This window comes from Rhamphochromis sp. 'chilingali', assembly GCF_963969265.1.
Source record: "Rhamphochromis sp. 'chilingali' genome assembly, chromosome: 16".
In the NCBI taxonomy this organism is placed as follows: Eukaryota; Metazoa; Chordata; class Actinopteri; order Cichliformes; family Cichlidae; genus Rhamphochromis; species Rhamphochromis sp. 'chilingali'.
Genome location: NC_137943.1, coordinates 27,212,374 through 27,231,722, shown reverse-complemented (window position 1 = coordinate 27,231,722; position 19,349 = coordinate 27,212,374). Strand labels below are relative to the sequence as shown.

The 19,349-nt window shown below is 39.3% G+C and overlaps 1 protein-coding gene across 2 annotated transcripts in view; it reads left to right on the top strand.

Annotated features, from left to right (window-relative positions):
- tep1 (telomerase-associated protein 1) overlaps positions 1 to 17,035 on the top strand; it is a 38,849-nt gene extending 21,814 nt beyond the window's left edge. For both annotated transcript variants that reach the window (XM_080907603.1, XM_080907602.1), the window contains exons 29-56: positions 394 to 553; positions 867 to 1,000; positions 1,087 to 1,175; positions 1,385 to 1,499; positions 1,647 to 1,673; positions 1,755 to 1,968; positions 2,839 to 2,959; positions 3,273 to 3,397; positions 3,488 to 3,587; positions 4,108 to 4,263; positions 4,602 to 4,814; positions 5,263 to 5,319; positions 5,520 to 5,655; positions 5,916 to 6,167; positions 6,288 to 6,439; positions 8,315 to 8,419; positions 9,298 to 9,402; positions 9,553 to 9,682; positions 9,822 to 9,907; positions 10,010 to 10,136; positions 11,598 to 11,728; positions 11,932 to 12,050; positions 12,346 to 12,492; positions 12,734 to 12,833; positions 14,830 to 14,947; positions 15,515 to 15,597; positions 16,052 to 16,156; positions 16,634 to 17,035. In XM_080907603.1, coding sequence (XP_080763729.1) covers positions 394 to 553; positions 867 to 1,000; positions 1,087 to 1,175; positions 1,385 to 1,499; positions 1,647 to 1,673; positions 1,755 to 1,968; positions 2,839 to 2,959; positions 3,273 to 3,397; positions 3,488 to 3,587; positions 4,108 to 4,263; positions 4,602 to 4,814; positions 5,263 to 5,319; positions 5,520 to 5,655; positions 5,916 to 6,167; positions 6,288 to 6,439; positions 8,315 to 8,419; positions 9,298 to 9,402; positions 9,553 to 9,682; positions 9,822 to 9,907; positions 10,010 to 10,136; positions 11,598 to 11,728; positions 11,932 to 12,050; positions 12,346 to 12,492; positions 12,734 to 12,833; positions 14,830 to 14,947; positions 15,515 to 15,597; positions 16,052 to 16,156; positions 16,634 to 16,753 — 3,527 coding nt within the window. In that variant the 3' untranslated portion in view covers positions 16,754 to 17,035. The remainder of the gene's footprint in view (positions 1 to 393; positions 554 to 866; positions 1,001 to 1,086; positions 1,176 to 1,384; positions 1,500 to 1,646; positions 1,674 to 1,754; positions 1,969 to 2,838; positions 2,960 to 3,272; positions 3,398 to 3,487; positions 3,588 to 4,107; positions 4,264 to 4,601; positions 4,815 to 5,262; positions 5,320 to 5,519; positions 5,656 to 5,915; positions 6,168 to 6,287; positions 6,440 to 8,314; positions 8,420 to 9,297; positions 9,403 to 9,552; positions 9,683 to 9,821; positions 9,908 to 10,009; positions 10,137 to 11,597; positions 11,729 to 11,931; positions 12,051 to 12,345; positions 12,493 to 12,733; positions 12,834 to 14,829; positions 14,948 to 15,514; positions 15,598 to 16,051; positions 16,157 to 16,633) is intronic.
- The last annotated feature ends 2,314 nt before the right edge of the window (positions 17,036 to 19,349 follow it).

Sequence of the window (19,349 nt, the reverse complement as noted above, 5' to 3'; positions counted from 1 at the left end):
TTTCTATCTTATTAGTCGCCTAATAACCTCTTTTTTTGAGGTCATTTATGTTTGGATACAGCGTCAACTCCACACTTAAACTGTTTCACAGGCTCTGTCCACACACAGAAACACAAATCTTTTCCTGGCTGTATACACATTGAATGCAGTGTACCTTTTATAGTTGTTGCCTCAGACTTTTGGAAAACACTTCAAATAAGATGAAACCTTATTTAAAAACTTGTTGCTGTTGTTGTTGTTTTTAATAATAATAACTTTAATAAATCTCATCTTATATGTATAATAGCTCAATCAATGTTCATACACTCCTTCTAACCAGAAGTCTGATTTGAGGAGTGAGCGTAAACTAAAGTGACCTACTCTGCCTCAACATTTCCTCCTTTTCATCCACAGGCCTGAAGGAGAGAGATTTATACTCTGTGTTGAACACATGCAATGATTTGTCTTTACGGGATGGACAAGTCACATGGCAGGAAGTGCTGCAGTTGTCCAGAGAGCCCAAAGGACGCATTCCTATGGCAACCTTCACCCGCATAGTGCAGAGTTTACAAAGGTATAAGCCCAGAGCATATAAGCATATTATTTAAGTTTTATGACATATTACGTTGTGTTCATGGAAAAAGAGGCAGTGGTCTGTGTGGTTTCTTGAGATTCCTTTAATAATTCATAATACTGTATTGTTATTATGTAATTATTTGCATTCTCTTTCTTTACAACTCAGATATTAATAAGAATAAACAATATCCTTTATTTTCCCTTTTCTTCCCTTTAAGTTTTTGTCTCAGGTTTCGATCAGAGTGTGTTTAGAGTTTTAAGCCATATTACAAAGTTTTAAATAAGCATTACACTTGAATCTTTTCCTGCAGTCTGATTGGTCCATCTCATTGCCACAATACTGACGACCTGCTGGCTTTAACCAATCCGGAGGTGAAGCAAGCCTTTGAGGACTTTTTTCTCCCCACAGAAAGTGACAAAACCAGAGCTCACCTCACACTGGCAGGTAAAGTACTCATAATTAGCTTTTAGTACACTGAGTGTAAACCGCTGTAAATGTATTGGTGAGTTTTTTGGGGTTTTTTCCCACAGCTCATCTGTGGACACAAGCTGACCCTCGGGGCCAAAATACCTTCCTTCATTGTGAAGCCAACTCTATCATGCACCTGCCTTCTAGCCTGGTTAGGAATCTTCCATCATTAATTCATGCTGCGCAACATGAATATTAATAAAATTCAGCAAAAAAACCAATACAGTAATTTATTATAATTACCGCAGATAAAGCACAATATATTGTATTGTATAAGTCCTAATCTTGTGGGAATCATAGCTACAGTTGATATTTCTTGAAGATTTTAACTTCTCACTGCTTTTGTTTGGCTTTGTTTAGATTCAAAGTGGACAACTGGGGGAACTTTCTTTCCTGCTTTCCAGCTATTATTTCCTTTACGCTAATGTGCGCCACGGCTTCCTGCACCACCTCCTGGAGACATACAGCTGGTATGGTGAGTAACTTTCTGAAGCCTGTTAGGTGGGTTTCCTTTTAAACTTTTACATCTCTTCTGTGTGCAGCTGTGTATATTTTAAAATGTGTTTTTTTGAGATTACACTCCTCAAAAATTCCTGATATTTATATCCTGTAATTTCTGCAGATAAGAACCAAGAGTCTGCACCATCATGTAAGTGCTTAAAAGTACTTTACCCACAAATCCTTGCCAGGTGTTTGTTTTATTCATTCCAGTTTCTTTTTGTCCTCTCAGCTTCCATCCAGGACGATTTAAAGGATTGCCGTAATTTCTTGCGGCGTCACGCCTCCACACTCTCCTCCTGGCCAGCTCTTTTCATTCAGCAGGCCCTCAATGAACCTCAAGAGACCTCTGCTCACACCTGGGGAAAAGGCATGGTGGGCAAAGGAGGAGTGCGGGTAATTGAGTGTCTGAACATTGATGGGAACAGTGATGGTGAAGAAAAAAGGTAAGGGGTTCTCCTTCAAGGTGATTTTTTTTTTTTTTATTGTCAGTAGAAGAGTTCTTGATGTCTCTTACTGTAATAAAAGTGGTCATGCAGCACTTTAAAAATATATTAAGACAAAGGTTTTAGCACCAACATGAACTTAAAAGTATAACAATAAGTTTCACCCGGAGAAGTCATACTTTAAAGCAGGGATGGGGAACTCCAGGCCTTGAGGGCCAGTGTCGTGCAGGATTTAGATCTCACCCTGGGTCAACACACCTGAATCAAATCATTAGTTCATTACCAGGCCTCTGAAGAACTTCAAGACATGTTGAGGAGGTAATTTAGCCATTTAAATCAGCTGTGTTGGATACAGGACACATCTAAAACCTGTAGGACACCGGCCCTTGAGGCCTGAAGTTCCCCTTCCCCTGCTTTAAAGGGATGTGCTATTTTCAGATATATTTTATACAGAAAATGAAGATAAGGTTCATAATTCTGTGTTAACTGGGGTCTAATCCTCTAAAAAGAACGGAAAGTCCATTGTGTTGTACCGCCATGTTTCTGCAGTAGCTTTGCAGAACTTGATGGTATCTCCTGACCACTAGAGGTCACCAACTGAAGTTTTTTTTTTTCCCCTGAAGGCTTTTTGCCTGTTGTCCAAGAGTACATATTTTTGGGGCTAAAAATAAAATAATCTTTCTGCATCTTTTCTGCAATGTATACTGTAAATTGTATATGCTTATATTATAGGAAATGGTAAATGTACTTGTGGGATCAGTAATACCAGCAGAAGTACAAAACAAATAAGATATATGTGTATGTTGGATAATATAGTCCATATTGTTTTATTGTGTTGATATTCTTGTGCGTTTGAACTCCTGAACTCAGCGAGCTGCTGTCAACCTTCCCCTCGGAGCCCACCTCTCTGGTTGTGAGCCAGGATGACCAGATGATGGTGGTTGGTACTGGCGAGGGAACTCTACATTTCATCCACACGCAGACTGGACAGGTACAAATGTGTTTGTTTTAAACACATTTTATAACGTTGTGGATCAACTCAGCAGCTTGTATTCATGCTTTGAATTTGTGAGATCAGTAGCAGACTGGATTCATTGACCATGTTTGTGTGTAGTTAATTTCCAGTTGGTATTTATTGTCATTAATGTGAACTTTATGCGTTTGCTGTTTTTATTTCTAGCTGAGACATTTTCTACCCTGATTAAACAAAAATAAATTCATACATAAATAATGTGCTGTCACACTTGCTGAGAATAAGAAGCCTTTAAAATGTCTAATATGCACTTTCTCCTGGCTGTGAGCAGGAGGTGAAGTCTCTGATCAGCAGCTGTGACGGCATCTCGAGCTGTGTCTTCCTGAAGGACTTACGACTTGCTACCACCTCCTTTGATGGGCGAATAGAAGTGTGGGACATTGAAAATGGATGCAGGTGTGAGAAGGGTTAAAAGATTGGTTTAGATTTAATTTTTTACAAATATAGCACCGAATCTTTAAAGTCATTTTACTTGTGTTTCTGTAGGACTGACGTTATTGATGGCCACACTAATATGATAACAGGAAGTGATGTCACTGCAGACAAGAAGCACCTCGCCACGGTTTCCCTCGACTGCATGATTAAAGTAACACTAAAAAGATGTTTGTGTTTTTCTGCCTCGACTTCTGTCTTGATTCAGTATCATGTGAAATAGGACCTCAGGAATGCCAGCGCATGTGGATCAAAAACAAACAGTGTTATGTAATTTAGTTTTGTAGAGTGTTCATTGAACGAAATAATCTTCAATATCAGCTAGATTGTAATTAAGGTTCACAGAAAGGTAGAATATGTCCACTATTTTTCCAGCGTCTGTGTATAATAATGTTCAACACTTATGATTATGAGTTTAGCCAAAGTTGAGCAGCCCTTATGTAGCTACAGTTGCATAAAAAAGTAACTTTGCTTTCTTTTTTTCATAATCATTGGAAGTTGAAATTGTTCTCTAGCTCTAGTCTGTCTCCCTGAGGGTGAAAGTGATGATTAAGTGATGATGTGTTGTTAGTCATTTGTGCAGCTGCTTTGTTATGGTTTACAGCCTGATGCTGCACTGCCAGGTTTGACATCGTTCCTCGACTGTATTAATCAAACCTGTTTCTTCTCTTCAGGTGTGGTCTTCTGATAAAGGTACTGAAGTGTCCTCCGTGCTCAGCAGAAGCCCTATGAACTGTGTGACCTTTGACCCTAAGGGTCACCTTCTGGCTGCTGGCTGCTGGAATGGAAATGTGATCATGTGGAACTGGCTCAAGAATAAAAAACTAACAGTGAGCTCAATGCTGTGAATGTTGCAATGTTATTTCATTTTCACCATGAATGTATGTTAAAAATACATAATCAGTTCTACTAAAGATCTACAGGAGAAAAAAAATTGGACCATAAATATAACTGAAGTATGGAATATCGGAACCAATGAAAACATGTGTCTACAAAAGGGGGTGTGGTCTATTGAAACTGAGATATTTATTTTTAATTTCAGTTCTTTAGCAGAATAGGGCTTTTTTGAAAGTATTATTATTATTATTATTATTATTATTATTAGAGAACAGCTGAAAGAAGAACTACTTCAGATAATGCACTCACTGTTTTTCTCTCTCTCCATCAGTCCCTGTGCGGCCACACACGATCAGTGCGCAGCCTCTCTTTTTCTCCCTACTCCTCCATGCTCTGCTCTGGCTCTGTGTCTGGGGAGGTGAGGGTGTGGTCAGTGCCCACCTCCACCTGTGTGGGATGTTTCCAGGCTCACTGTGAAGCCACAGAGTCCCTCACCTTCCTGGAGGAAGGATCCATGCTTCTGAGCGCTGGCTCTGATCACATGGTGAGACATCAGTCAGCACATAATAAAGCTTCTGCTTTTCCCTTCAAATGTTGCTTATTTTAATAACCATTTGGTTTTGTATAAAATAACTTTTGGTTTAAAACGTCTTGATGCATTCTCAATCATCCAGGTAAGTAAATCTCCGAACGTTGATTCTGTTCATCTGGATGTAGAGTTTTCAGAAAACTCTACGTCCAGATGAACAGAATCAACGTTCGGAGATAGCCTTTTGTTGTTTTCTGATTTATCTGAGATGACTGATATGACACTGCTGTTTATTTTCTCAAAAACGACCTCAAAAAGCACCACCTCTGAAGCAGTCATAGTGCAGTTATCAGGAGAAAGTCAGTGCAGGAACAGGCACCAGTATCTTCTCACAAACAAAGATTTCAGTGATTATAAAGCTAATCATCACCACCTCCCATTTCTGTTTTTTCTGTTCAAACAGCTCAACCTCTGGTCTGGAGGACTTGGACGTTCTGTCACTGAATTAAAATGTGATGATGTAAGTTCTAATATTTTGCTGGACCCCTTTTAACTTTAATGATGCTGCACATTTACAAGGATCTTGTACTGATGATGTTAAGTGTTAAGGTGGGGCTCTATTGATGGAAAAACCTGTTCATTCATATATTCATGAATTTCAGCATCTTCATGTTCATGGTTTTTTTTTTTTTTTTTTTTTTTCTTCTTCTTCTTCGTCAGTGGATGCAGGAACCACCTCTGAAAAAGCTAAAGGCTGTAACGTCTCAGCCTGCTGCTCTGTGTGTGGCTGTGAATGGAGACTATGTTGCTGTGGGATACCACGCTGATGGCATCAAACTTTTCAGCCTCAGATCAGGTGTGTTGTGAGCTACGAATGTTTCAAAAATGTTTACCAGATGGAATCACTACAAGAAAGTGTGTGTGTGTGTGTGTGTGTGTGTGTGTGTGTGTGTGTGTGTGTGTGTGTGTGTGTGTGAGAGAAGTGGGGCCAGTGGCTCAAAAAAGACATCTCTGGCATTAAAATTCAAAGCATCTCCTCTAGGTTTTTTCCTTTCTTGCTCTTTTTAAGTGTGTGCACTATAAAAGAAACAAACTGTACCAAAATAAATTTTTCAGGTGAGAAGATTTGGGCCTCCGTGGACCTGGACGTGTCTGTACCGTGCATGCTGTGGGTCATGTTAGAAGCAGAGCAGACCGACACCGATCTGCTGGTGTCTGGAGGAAGTGACAAATTTCTGCGGGTGTGGAAGAGAAAACAAGAAGAGGAGGGAATGACGGAAGTCCTGGAAATGGTGGGAGTGTTTGGTGTGCAATCGGGCACCATCCAGGCACTCGCACAAAACTCCACGTACCTGGCGACAGCTTCAGGTAGGTGTGATTGGTGGTAGTGATTATGCTTTCTTCTCAGGGTATTATCAAAAGTTTCTCAAGTTCCAGTCAGTTTGACTTATGTCTAAAAATGTTTTACAATGTTGCTCTTTGAATTAGATGACTTCACCATTGGGCTGTGGTTATTGTCTGATCTGACCTGTGACCCTCCGATCCAGCCAAATTCAATACTGAGGGGCCACAGTGGCGGAGTCACGTGTCTGGCTTTCAGTCCAGATGGTGCACAGCTGCTGTCTGGTGGAAAAGATCAGGTACCTGTAACTCTTCCCCCCCTTATGAACCTTATGAGAGTACCTCAATAAAAGGTTACAACTGTGAAATCAGTATGAGAGGGGGAGAACGTTGTCTCATTTGAGAGGGTGAAATCATGAATTCTGGGTTATTCTTACTTAAAAAAATAAAATAATAATAATATTAATAATGATATCATGTAGTTGCAGTGCTTCATAGATTCAGATTAGGGATACTGCCTACTGAACATGTAAGATTTTTTGGTACACTTAAATTACCTTATAAGGTAACTAAAACTCCATCCATCCATCCATCCATCTTCTTCCGCTTTATCCGGGGCCGGGGATAAAGAGCTGGTCCAGTGTTTCGCGACCAGGACAAAAACTGCATTGTTCCTCCTGTATCTGAGGTTCGACTAGTGGACAAACTCTCCTTTCCAGCACCCTGGCATAGACTTTCCCAGGGAGGCTGAGGAGTCTGATCCCCCTGTAGTTGGAACACACCCTCCGGTCCCCCTTCTTAAAGATGGGGACCACCACCCCGTTCTGCCAGTCCAGAGGTACTGCCCCTGATCTCCACGCAACATTGCAGAGGCTTGTCAGCCAGGACAGCCCTACAATGTCCAGAGCCTTCAGGAACTCGGGGCGGACCTAATCCACACCAGGGGCTCTGCCACCAAGGAGTTGTTTAACTGCCTAAGTGACCTCTCCCCTGGAAATTGGCGGGTCATCCCCAGACTCTGCTTCCTCCTCGTAAGACATGTCAGTGGGATTAAGGAGGTCCTCGACGTATTCCTTCCACCGCCCGACAATTTTCTCAGTCGAAGTGAGCAGCGCTCCACCAGCACTATACACAGTGCAGGTAGAGCACCACTTTCGCCTCCTGAGTTGCCTGACTGTTTGACAGAATCTCTTCGAGGCAGTCCGAAAGTCTTTTTCCATGGCCTCTCCGAACTCCTCCCCCACCCGAGTTTTTGCTTCAGCCACTGCCCGAGCCGCATTCCGCTTGGCCTGTCGGTACCTGTCAGCTGCCTCCAAAGTCCCACAGGCTAGCCAAGCCCGATAGGACTCCTCCTTCAGCCTGGTGTCCACCATTTGGTTCGGGGGTTACCACCACGACAGGCACCAACCACTTTGCGGCCGCAGCTCAATGCAGCGGCTTCGGCAATGGAGATGCTGAACATGGTCCATTCGGACTCAATGTCCCCACTCTCCCTCGGAATGCTGTTGAAGCTCTGCCAGAGGTGTGTGTTGAAGATCTCACGGACTGGGGCCTCCGTGAATCGCTACCTTATCGTGGTGGAGGGGTTCCCATGGGCTATGTTGTCCGGGGGCTTTTGCCCCCGATAGGGTCTCCCATGGCAAATTGGTCCTGGGTGAGGGACCAGACAAAGAGCGATTCAGAAGACCCTTATGAGGAGAACATTGAAGGAACAGTTTAGCCTGACGGGATAGGGTTATCGGGCCCCGCCCTGGAGACAGGCCTGGGGAGGGTGCCCGAGGGCGAGTGTGCCCGAGGGCGAGCGTGTGGTGGCCAGGCCTTAGTCCATGGGGCCCGGCCGGGCACAGCCCGAAAAGGGGACATGGGCCCATCCTCCCGCAGGCCCACCACCCGCAGGTGGTGCCGTAGGGGTTGGGTGCATTGTGTGCTGGGTAACAGCCAGGAGCGGAGGCCCTGGCGGACTGATCCCCGGCTACCAAGACTGGCAATTGGGAACTAAAACTCATGTAGTGTAATTAAAAGTGTAGTGTTTCAGTGTGGAATGCAGAAAAATAAAGCACATAAAACATAAACACTAACAGTAGCTGATTAAATGCACTTGTTATATTCTACCTCTGGAGAGAGCTACATTGGTTTTCTCTTCATCTGTTATCATAAACATTTGATTGTTTCAGGCTCTGATGGTGTGGGATGTGACTGCTCCTGCTGTTCGTTCTAAGACTCTGCCTCATGCTCACCGAGACTGGGTCACAGGCTGCGTTTGGACTCCAGATTGTGTGGTTGGTCTTCTTTTTCTTTTTTTCTTTTCATATTTTGTTTGTGTCATAAAGCAGTGGTTCTGAAAGTGGGATCTGTGGTCCACAGCCAAGAGATCAAATTAATTATATATACAAAGCTGTGATGTTATATTAAAATGGGGATGGAGGCATGTCGAGACCAACCAAACAAGCGTCCTTTGTCCTTTACTACAATCACAGTTATTGTAGGACAGTGGAAAGAAAAATACAAATAGTGGCCTTTGCCTGATCCTTGTCGGGGTTATGAGTGGTGCTTTGAAAATTTTCTCCCCTGTTTAGTGTCATTGGTGCTAAAATGTCTCACACCTGACTCCATATTGCACTGTTACCTCACAGTACAACAAGATCAAATTCAACAGGGCAACTAAGGAAAAGCAACAGGTGGCATCACAAGATTTCATGTAAAAATTCTTTAGTCGTATGTACTGTATTCATGATAGTTAAACTGTTTATGGTCAAGTCTTTCAATTTAAAAATAAAAAATAAAGAAACTTAGTCAAGAATTGCTGTACAGCTATATTGTAGAAAGGTTTTGTGGAAAAATTTGGCTCATTTAGTTAATAAACAGTGTATCGAAGAGGGTTGCTGTACATGTTTGGGTTGTTTTTGTTGTTGTTGTTTTTTGGGTGGGTGGGGTCTATGTGTTTGTTTGTTTGTTTTTAAACTAATTTTCTGTTTTTCCTTTTTTTTTTTTTTTTTTTTGGAGCCTAAAGTGTCCACATTTGGCTAAGAAGATGGAGTGTTAATTTATCAGCTAAGGCTAGCAAGCTTGGAAGCAATGCACAGACACGCATATCTGATAATTACATCTAAGTAACATACAAGTGCTTTCAAAAATGTGTTTTTTGTTTTTGTTCCAGTTAAGCTCTTCAAATGACGGCAGACTTTGTTCGTGGGACCTTCAGGCTGGGCAGTGTCTGAGGGAAATCTCCTGGACAAGTCCACTTACCTCTGTCTGCTGTCTGGTGAGTCACTTATGCAGCTTTAAGTAAATAAGCTCTCTATATTGTGTACAATGTAAAGAACTGTTTAACTATAGCATGAAATTGTCTTTTTCTTTGGTTTGATAAATTATTTTCTTTGTTGACCTGCTCTGTCGTGCTTTCTGTGGGCAGGGACAATATGTGATAGCCAGCTGTGCAGAGGGGGCACTGCATGTCTGGAAGTGGGAAACAAACACTGAAATCTGCCATATTTCTGCTCACATGAGACGCATACACCACTGCTCTCTCCTCCCAAATACAGGTACCTGAGAAAACATGCTGGGAAGTGATTACACACATAGTCTCCTCCTCTTTCCATCATTCAGTACGCTGTATTGAGTTAATACTGCATATTCTGAAATTAATATTTGATATTTCTAAGCCCACTCTTTGTTTTTAAGACAAAGGGAAGGAAGTGAAGTCAGAAGAAATGTCCGTTTTCACAGCGTCTGATGATGGCACAGTGAAATTTTGGAAACCCTTACAGGTCTCTCAAACAAATAAAAAAAAATCCTCTGAATTTTTAAAGTGCCCTGCTGCTTCTTCAGATGTATTTTCTCACTGACTAGATATGTCGGTTTATTTCCAGGTGGAGCACTTTAGCACCTTTCGCGGTCACAGCGGTGCGATTCATGGAGTCGTTTGCAAGGAAAGGGTCCCACAATTCTTCACTGTTTCTGAAGACCGCTCGCTGCGATGCTGGACATGGGCAAGAGGTAAAAAAAAAATTGGTTTAAATTGAGACTTTTATTTTTTTACCATTTATATAAATGATACAAATCATAATTATCAACTCACAAGTGTCTACAAATCTGCTGGGAAGGCACCTAAAGAAAGCTCAGCAAAAACCCGTAGTGATCCCGTATGTGTCAGGAGTATTGGAACAGTTAAACACAGTGTCTCTGTGGCTTTTAAACCCCAACTCTCTGTGAATGGTACTCATGGCTATTGATCAGTGGTCTTTGATCAGTGGTTGTTGACCAATCGTCATGACAATTTGCATGATCAAGGAACCAATCTCCCAACCCATTGTTCCTTCAGTGGTGCTAGTTTCAGTCACTGTGCAAATGTACTGTGTATAAGATTTGGGAAACCTGCAGTCAGCTGAGACTGAAGAAGTCACTTGGATGAGTGACGAAACGTTTCTCTCACTGAAAACGCTACGTCCAGATGAATAAAATCAACTTTTAGGGAGCTACAAATCTCTCATTTTTCTTATTTTAGTACCAGCTGTTTGGCTTCAGCTTATGTTCCATAAATTGGCACAGTAAGCCAGTAGAAACATCTCAAATTTGAAAATGGATTTAACTCTCGTTATTTTATTTTTTTACTGTATTAAAAAGTCAATATTTATCATCTGCAATTAGGTAATGAACATTTGAAAATTGGTTAACGACGCATTATTATGTGGCCTTTTGCAGCTGTAAGTGCTTATGAGTAATGATGTTTAAAATGCTCCCCTTTTGTGCACTGATAAGGAGGACGTTATATAGAGAGATGCAAAAAGAGAGGTATTATGTTAAATATTAATGTCTTTAATTATTTTTCCATGTTCCCATTAAATTTCTCACCAATATTGTGCAAAATTAGCTACTTAAAATGTCTTTAAAACTCCTTATAATTTTCATTTCCTTTCAAGAAAAACCCTTTTTATGTTTATGCACGTCTTCTTGTGTTAGAGCCCAGACTTCATTTCAGGAAATCTTGAACCAATTAGCTGCGATGTCCATCTCAGTCATTGTGTTCAAAATGGTGTGCCCACAATCCAGCACACAAATCTATGTACTTATAATGACTGCATTTAAAGTTTACGAGAGTGCATCATTTTGGTTTCAGATGCAATTGTCAATGTCAACAAATCAATGTGTCTTTATGACTACAATATTCTTTTTTTATATTTAACAAAAAGCCTCAAAAAAACTTATTGTACCTTTTAAAACATAAATGAATGATGGTGAAAAAGATTGGGAGATATGAGTATCAATTAGAATTTCTTCAGTGTTGAATTAATCAAAGAAGATTTGTTTTAAATCTAAAAATAAAATAAGTACTACTGAACACGTGCTGGGAGCTAAACTGGTGCCCTATGTAGCCTTATCTTTAAAGTAATTACAGTGTTATTAAGGGTCCTTATACACATTTTGTTATGAAAACTGTGTTTCTTCTTTTTTCCACAGCAAGTCCTCCAAACCTGAAAGGCTCGGTCACAGCTCTGTGCTTCTGTCAAAATGATGACCTGCTCCTCGCTGGGTATGAATCTGGTTTGCTCGAGTTGTGGCAAAACAACTCAGTGGTTGGCCACAAGCAGGTGAAGAAGTGTACAAAGAAAAATAGTTTTTTTTTAACTCTTTTTAAATCTGTTTTTTTTTTGTTTGTTTTTTGACCATGCCATCCATCTTTTTGTGTGTGTGTGTGTGTGTGTGTGTGTGTGTGTGTGTGTGTGTGTGTGTGTGTGTGTGTGTGTGTGTGTGTGTGTGTGTGTGTGTGTGTGTGTGTGTGTGTGTGTGTCAGGTATTTGATGACCCCATTACAGCGGTCTGCTCCATGCCTGATAGTCAGATCGCTGTGGCGAGTGTGAAACTTATTGGTGTTTGGAAGCTGGTGTGGAATAAAAAACATGACACAGCAAGGTAAACACCAACAGCTAATACATAAGATGCCCAAGCACTCTCATCTGCATTAGTCCTATAAAGTTAAAGACAATAACTAATTTTGCCTAGTTTGCTTAATAAAAAAACAATCATATGACTGTCTAAGCGCTGTGGTAAACTGGCACGTGAAAGCTGTTTTGTGTTGATTAAGATTGTGAAGTTTAACTGATTCTGAGCTTCAGTGCATCAGCAGTGGAGGGAGACATCACATGAGGTATTATGAGTTTCAGTCTTCACACTAACTAATTCTTTAATTTTTGTCTCTTGCTTCCAGCTTGGTGAAGGTAACCACCTACACAGTCAGTGAACCAGTGGTGCGCCTCTTCTACTGCACTGCTTTATTTGGGGTGAACAAAACTGGAGAAGTATTTGATGTGGCACCCAAGAACAATGAGGGCAGCTGGCACAATAAAGTCAACAAGTAATGTATTTTTCATGCTTTTTTTTATTTTTTAAATCAGCCATTCAGCATAATAATCCTCTCATACTGGACTACATTCTAAAACAAGCTGTTTTAGCTTCTTTCCTCAAACTATAGCAGACCTTGGATCAAAATGCTTATTTGATATTTGCATGACCAAAATCCAGTTCAACAGCTCTTTGATGGATTCCTTGTTGCTTGTTTTTGGTAACTCTAAATGTGGGTTGTCTCTTGTTATCAGTTGGCACTATGAAGTTGAATTTCACTGCGTGATCCACAATGATAAGAAAAGCGTGTGGCTGGTGGGTGAATCAAAGGGAGAGATTTACATCGGCTTCCTTGTGAGTATACGAACCAGCATTACTCCACATTAAGCGTTAATTCACCATCAAAACCATTCTGAAGATGAAAAGAATTGGTATTTTAGGAAATAATCCCCTCCCTTGAACTGTGGACACTCATCATCTCTTGTGAACAGATTTAGTACATGTCTATAGGCAGAGATGGGCAGTAACGCGTTACTGTAATCCGATTACTTTTTTAAAGTACTGAGTAATGTAAGGGATTACTATTGCAAAAAAATGTAATTAGATTACTGTTACTTTCCCGTAGGCACACTGTGTTACTAAACCCTGATTTTTGTTTGTGAGAGTGTCTCATGACAACGACGTAAGCGCGTGCAACACCCGTGGCAGCAACAGACGTGTGTATATCAACAATGGAGAGAGTACGACCATGCAGCGTTTAAAGCATGGAAGTACTGACATTGGTAAATGGCCTGTATTTGTATAGCGCTTTACTAGTCCCTAAGGACCCCAAAGCGCTTTACACATCCAGTCATCCACCCATTCATGCACACATTCACACACTTGTCATTAGGGCTGCTCAATTAATCGAATTTTAATCACGATTACGATCTGGGCTTTCAACGATCATTAAAAATGACTGAGCCGATTATTAGCCCCTCCCTCATTTATCCGCGACACCTTAAAGGCCGGTCCGTGAAAATATTGTCGGGCATAAACCGTCCGTGGCGCAAAAAAGGTTGGAGACCGCTGATTAAGAGGACCCGAGGGAAGCTCGGAAAGCTAAGCAGAAGTTATTTGGAGAGTGACTGCCGTTGGTTGAAAAGAGAGTTTAAAAAAAAAAAAAACTTCAGTGGTGTTGCACACTATTTTATATTATTATTTTAAAGTCATTGTTAACCCTTTAAAGCCGGTCAGAGCAGCACGCTCTGTTTTGCGTAACTATTTTTAAATCCCTGTAGAATCTGAACCGTGTAAGCTAGCGCAATAATTTGTTTTGCATATGAAACCGGAGGAGTTGTACTTACATCTGATGCCATCAGCTTGTCCTCGGTCACGGTTTCGTTCCACATATAGCTTTGCAAAAACTGCATAAAAAGCGCTTGCAGGAACAAAAGCATAATATTCCAGAAACACGCTTTGCCGTTCCTATCAGCTGTTCGTAACACTTCCCACAGTGAAATGATGCACATGCTGTTTTCTTTGCAAATTTGCATCATAGGATTGTTTTTTGTTTTTCCTGCAGTATATAAAAATTGCTGTATCTCCAAAATAAAACTATGAAGACACTCAAAATAAATTTCCTGTTGTTGTAAACTATTTTTTGCAACTTTATTGTATTTAAAGTTTTGAGGGATAAACCTCTTAAACTTCTCCAAGTAGAAATATATGTAAACAAAACAAAAGCGATTTTCAATTTTTTTTGTAGTTTATTGCACTTTTTTGCAATTTATGTAATTACTATGCACTTAATGCATACATATTATTAAAATATGGGCTATAACAGTTGTATTGATGTATAGCAACTTGAAATGCTCCCACAAATGGCACTACAGCATGTAAAAAAAATAAAATAAAAATAATATAAGCTCTGGTGGACTTGGTTCTATAGTAGGTCTTAAAGGGTTAAATAAATATCGTCAAATAATCGTGATCTCAATTTCAGTGAAAATAATCGTGATTATCATTTTTGCCATAATCGAGCAGCCCTACTTGTCATGGCAAGCTACATGTAGCCACAGCCACCCTGGGGCGCACTGACAGAGGCATTACTTTGAGTTTGATTCCATAAAAAGTGACAAAAACATTAGCATCCATTGTGCACTCTTCGTGGGAAGAAAACTTCTTTCTACAGCGAAAATTTTAACTTCAAATCTGAGCAACCACCTACCACACTGCCACAGGAATGTGAAAATCACAGAGAAAACCCCGGATCCCCCCACTGACATGACCGTTGAGGCACCGGTGATAACACTGAGTAATAAGACACCGATGAAAAGACAGCTGACAATCATATCCTCTTAATTTTCAGTTTCCCATGAGTCGGGAAACATCCCTTGAAAGAGCTTTCAGTGAACTGAACATGAAATGTGACGAGGAGGAGGGGAAGAAGAAGAGGACCCTGATAACAGCTGTGATAATGGATAACGGTAAACATCAGACCTGGAAGTAAAAGATGTTTACTTCAGTTGATTTTTCATGCTAATTTGGTCTCAGAAAAATAGTCAAGATATTCACTTTTCTGCAGCATATGACTAAAACATTGTATTCCTATGCATCACTGCCTAGATTTTGCACCCTTGCTTTAAAATAATGGTCAAGATGATGCAGGGTATTCAAATATTGTAAATAAGAAGACTGTTAAGTAGAATTCCACCACACTGTTTTGCTTCCTGTTGGTTAAATTCATAAGGTAACTAAGCAAATAAGGTAACTAGGCAACACCTCTGCTCTCCCATACCATATATACACATATAGAAAATGTCCCAATGATCCCAACAGCCAATCAGAGGACTACTGAGGTTAATCTGATTAATGAGTATCTTGGACACGTGCATTAGGAGTCAGACATCATTAGAAAATCCATATAACTTCCAAACTCTGAAAAGTTCAGAGCACAAAACGAAACTTGTTTACACATGAAAACATTGCAATATCAAGCATGTTCTATGTGTATATGGAGATTCTGTCACACCTGAAATGTTTGTCTGTTTTAGATTTTGTGGTGTGTGGAGATGCGGAGGGCAACATGTGGTTCAATCGCCCACCAGAGCTGTCCTCATGGAGCAAAAGAAAGCCTGTAAGAGTTCAAGAGTGAGAGAAGAGAGTGACTGACATGAACATGTAAAACTGAACATTTCAAGCAGTATGAAACCTGAGTTTTTGGCTCACATTGATTATTTGGGCAAATGGTGACCATACACTTAATATCAAGCTTCACTATTGTAAAAACGTTTTCTTACTTTCTTCCTGTCTGACAGAGAAAAAAAAAGAAAAAAGCTTAATAAGTTCCCAGTAACGTCTGAGGTCTTTTAACAAAGCAGAAAGAGAGAAAACTGCCAAAAAAAAGCTGAAAATTCTCATATTTCAGCAGGTAAAATTACAAATCTGGCAATTTTTCCTCTGAATTTTTAAAATTTATTTATAGACAAATCAAATTTGGTCATCTTGATTTAAATGTACAGAGAAAAGAAAGCAGACAGCAGACATGATATACAACTTTCCTCCTTGTAATTGTGATGCTTTATCTGCAGGCTCACAGTGACAGGATCAGTGTGCTGAGACTCACTGACAGCACCATCATCTCAGCCTCCTATGACCGGACAGTGAAGCTGTGGGACAGAGACACCAAGAATCAGGTACTCTACAAACTCCACAAAACAATCTGGTCATAGATTATGTTTGTCTCCTTATCACATTCTTGCTAACTTACTGTGTTTACAGTGTTTTTGCAGCTGAAAACAGTACCCAGCAAATACATTTTACAGTTATCTCTACTAGTAAATTACAGTCTCTACTTGTGAGGTGTGTTAAATCTTTTAACTTAATTTCCTGAATAGGAATAAATTGTTTTATGCCTCAGCTTTCCCCTATAAATACAACATTTGATATTTTCCCCTATACCAATGATGCGTTTTGACATTTGATTATATATATGAATTAAGACCTGGTTTGACAACCATTAGAATAGTTTCTGGGTTTTTCCAAGAGTAGCAGCAAAGTTGTAAGATTCCTGGCTTTATATTGTAAAAATTGTGAGATTAATTGTCAAATTATTTTAACTTCTCTTAAAGCAAGGATGATTTTCTTCACCCTGTCTCCTTTTCTTTCTGCAGGTGGGCTTGTTTGTGTGTGGAGGTCCTGTTCTGATCTTGGAGGTGAATCCACAAAGACCCACTGAGCTGGTCTGCAGTGACGGAGAAAGAAAGCTCTACTTCCTCTCTTGGAGAGAGTAATTCTCTCTGCGTTACACTCTAAGCTTTAGGAATTCAGGATAGTGTTGTGACTTGTTACAAACTAAGCAAAGACCAATAGGAATGCTTTCATTTTGGTGTCGTATGTACAATAAATTCATGTGAAGAAAAAAGAAAGTGAAATGTTTACCTAGCCACATTTGACCTACCTTTAATTTAGATGGAGAAACTTGCAAACATGACAAGCAAGGTTAATAAAAAAAAAAAAAAAGCTTCAAATGTTAGAAAGATCTCTTTAATTAAAAATTCAAGCAGAAGAAGAGAAAAATGTGTTTGTGTCTTTTTTAAATTCTTCCCATTGTGTTATTTTGGGTGTATTTTATTAAATATTTTTACATATTTTTCAAGTGTTTACATGATTTCCCCTTGACAGTTCTTCAAGCGTTAGATGACAGCAGATATTGGTTGTTTGTTTTGATTTTAATTACTCGTTATTTCAGTTGTTTTACCTATTTAAAAAAACACATTTTATTTACTCACGTTTTAATGAAAGTTCTAGCAGAGACCCCCGGATATTTTTTAATTAATGTTTGTACAGTGACTGCTTTTGACCTCCTTAAAGAGTCAGTATATAGAGGGATCAAAAGTGGTGTCGGTATTAATGATTTTCAACACAGACTATTCTTTTTGAAGGGATTTTCTCTAAATGTATCTAAGTTTTAAGTTTGGAAAAAACGCACCGTATTTAATGAGCTATATTTTGTGTAAATTTACACAAATTCTAAAACGCCAAACATTGTTTGAAGTAGCTTTAAATGTCACATATTGATTAAGAAAAAGGTTAAAAGGTACAGTAAGCGTGCTTGCCACAGCTGATGATAGTATAATAGGTGCTTTTATTTTTAGTACACAGACAATTTTTTACAATTATTTGAGAGACATTAACTTAAGTACTTAACCTGCTGATATCCTTCTAGTTGTATTTTTATACCCTAAGGCTGTAAAGGGAATTTCCGAACTGCTCCCGAATACTTGTGTCAAGCCAGCCTCCAATTCGAGACTTGCAGTCAAGCCAGCCTCCAGTTTGTTTTACGTTCCCTGTGTATTCAAAGTATTACGGGAATGGATGTGGAAACCGGATTTCAAAATAAAAGCCAACTTCAAGTGAATTAACAGATATGTTAAGAACATAATAACATATAATTTAGGCTTTTTTTTTTTTTTTACAAACTCTAATGTTAGATCTATATGACACAGCCTTGTACCCTAATTGTGCCCTGTCACTATCAAGGCCATCTTATTTTGGATTTCAAAGTAAAAGCCCTGTGAATCTTCATTTTTGAACTACTCTTTCAATGACTTAATAATGCTCTTAAAAGCAAAAGTCGTATTTCCAAATACTATTTGAACTTTATATCAACACTTTCCAACCACAGTCTTTTTACAGTGATACCATATCAATATCAAGTCAGTCTGATTTTGCCTTTCATAGTAATGGCCCTTTGAAATTGTCCATAATTGACTTAATCTTCTAACGATTCAAAATGCTCTAAAATGAAAAATTCTTGTTTCCACAGGGTAATTCCACCTTAGATCAACAGTATACAGCCCCACAGTGATACCATATCAATATCAAGTCATTCTGATTATGCCTTCCAAAATAAAAGCCTTTTTAAATTGTCCATAATTGACCTAACTTTCAGTGATTTCAAAATGTTTTAAAATGGAAATTTCCTGTTTCCACAGGGTAATTCCACTTCAGATCAACAGTATACAACCTCACGATGTTACCATATCAATATCAAGACATTCTGATATTGCTTTAAAAAATAAAAGCATTTTCAAACTGCCCATATCTGAGTTGCTCCTGGAACAATTTCAAAATGCTCTAAAATGGCACATTCCTGTTTCCACAGGGTAATTCCACTTTAGATCAACAGTATACAGCCCCACAGTGATACCATATTAATATCAAGTCATTCTGATTTTGCCTTCCAAAATAAAAGACTTTTCAAATTGCCAAGATACGACCTACTCTTTTAAAGATTTCAAAATGCTCTAAAAGTGAAAATTGCTGTTTCCACAGGATAATTTCACTTTAGGTCAACAGTATACAACCTCACGATGTTACCATATCAATTTCAAGTAATTCTGATTATGCCTTCCAAAATAATGGCCTGTTGAAAATGCCCATAATTTACCTAACTTTCAGTGATTTCAGAATGCTCTAAAAAGGAAGATTTCAGTTTCCACAGGGTAATTCCACTTTAGATCAACAGTATACAACCTCACGATGTTACCATGTCAATTTCAAGTCAGTCTGATTTTGCTTTTCAAAATAAAAGCTTTTTCAATTTGCCCATATATGACTTACTCTTGGAGCGAATTCAAAATGCTCTAAGATGGAAAATTGCTGTTTCCACAGCATAATTCCACTTTAGATCAATAGTATCCAACCCCACAGTGATACCATATCAATATCAAATCAGTCTGATGTTGCCTTCCAAAATAAAAGACTTTTCAAATTGCCGATATACGACCTACTCTTTTAAAGAATTCAGAACGCTCTAAAAATGAAACTTGCTCTTTCCACAGGATGAATCCATGTTAGATCAAAAGTGTACATCCACACCATGGT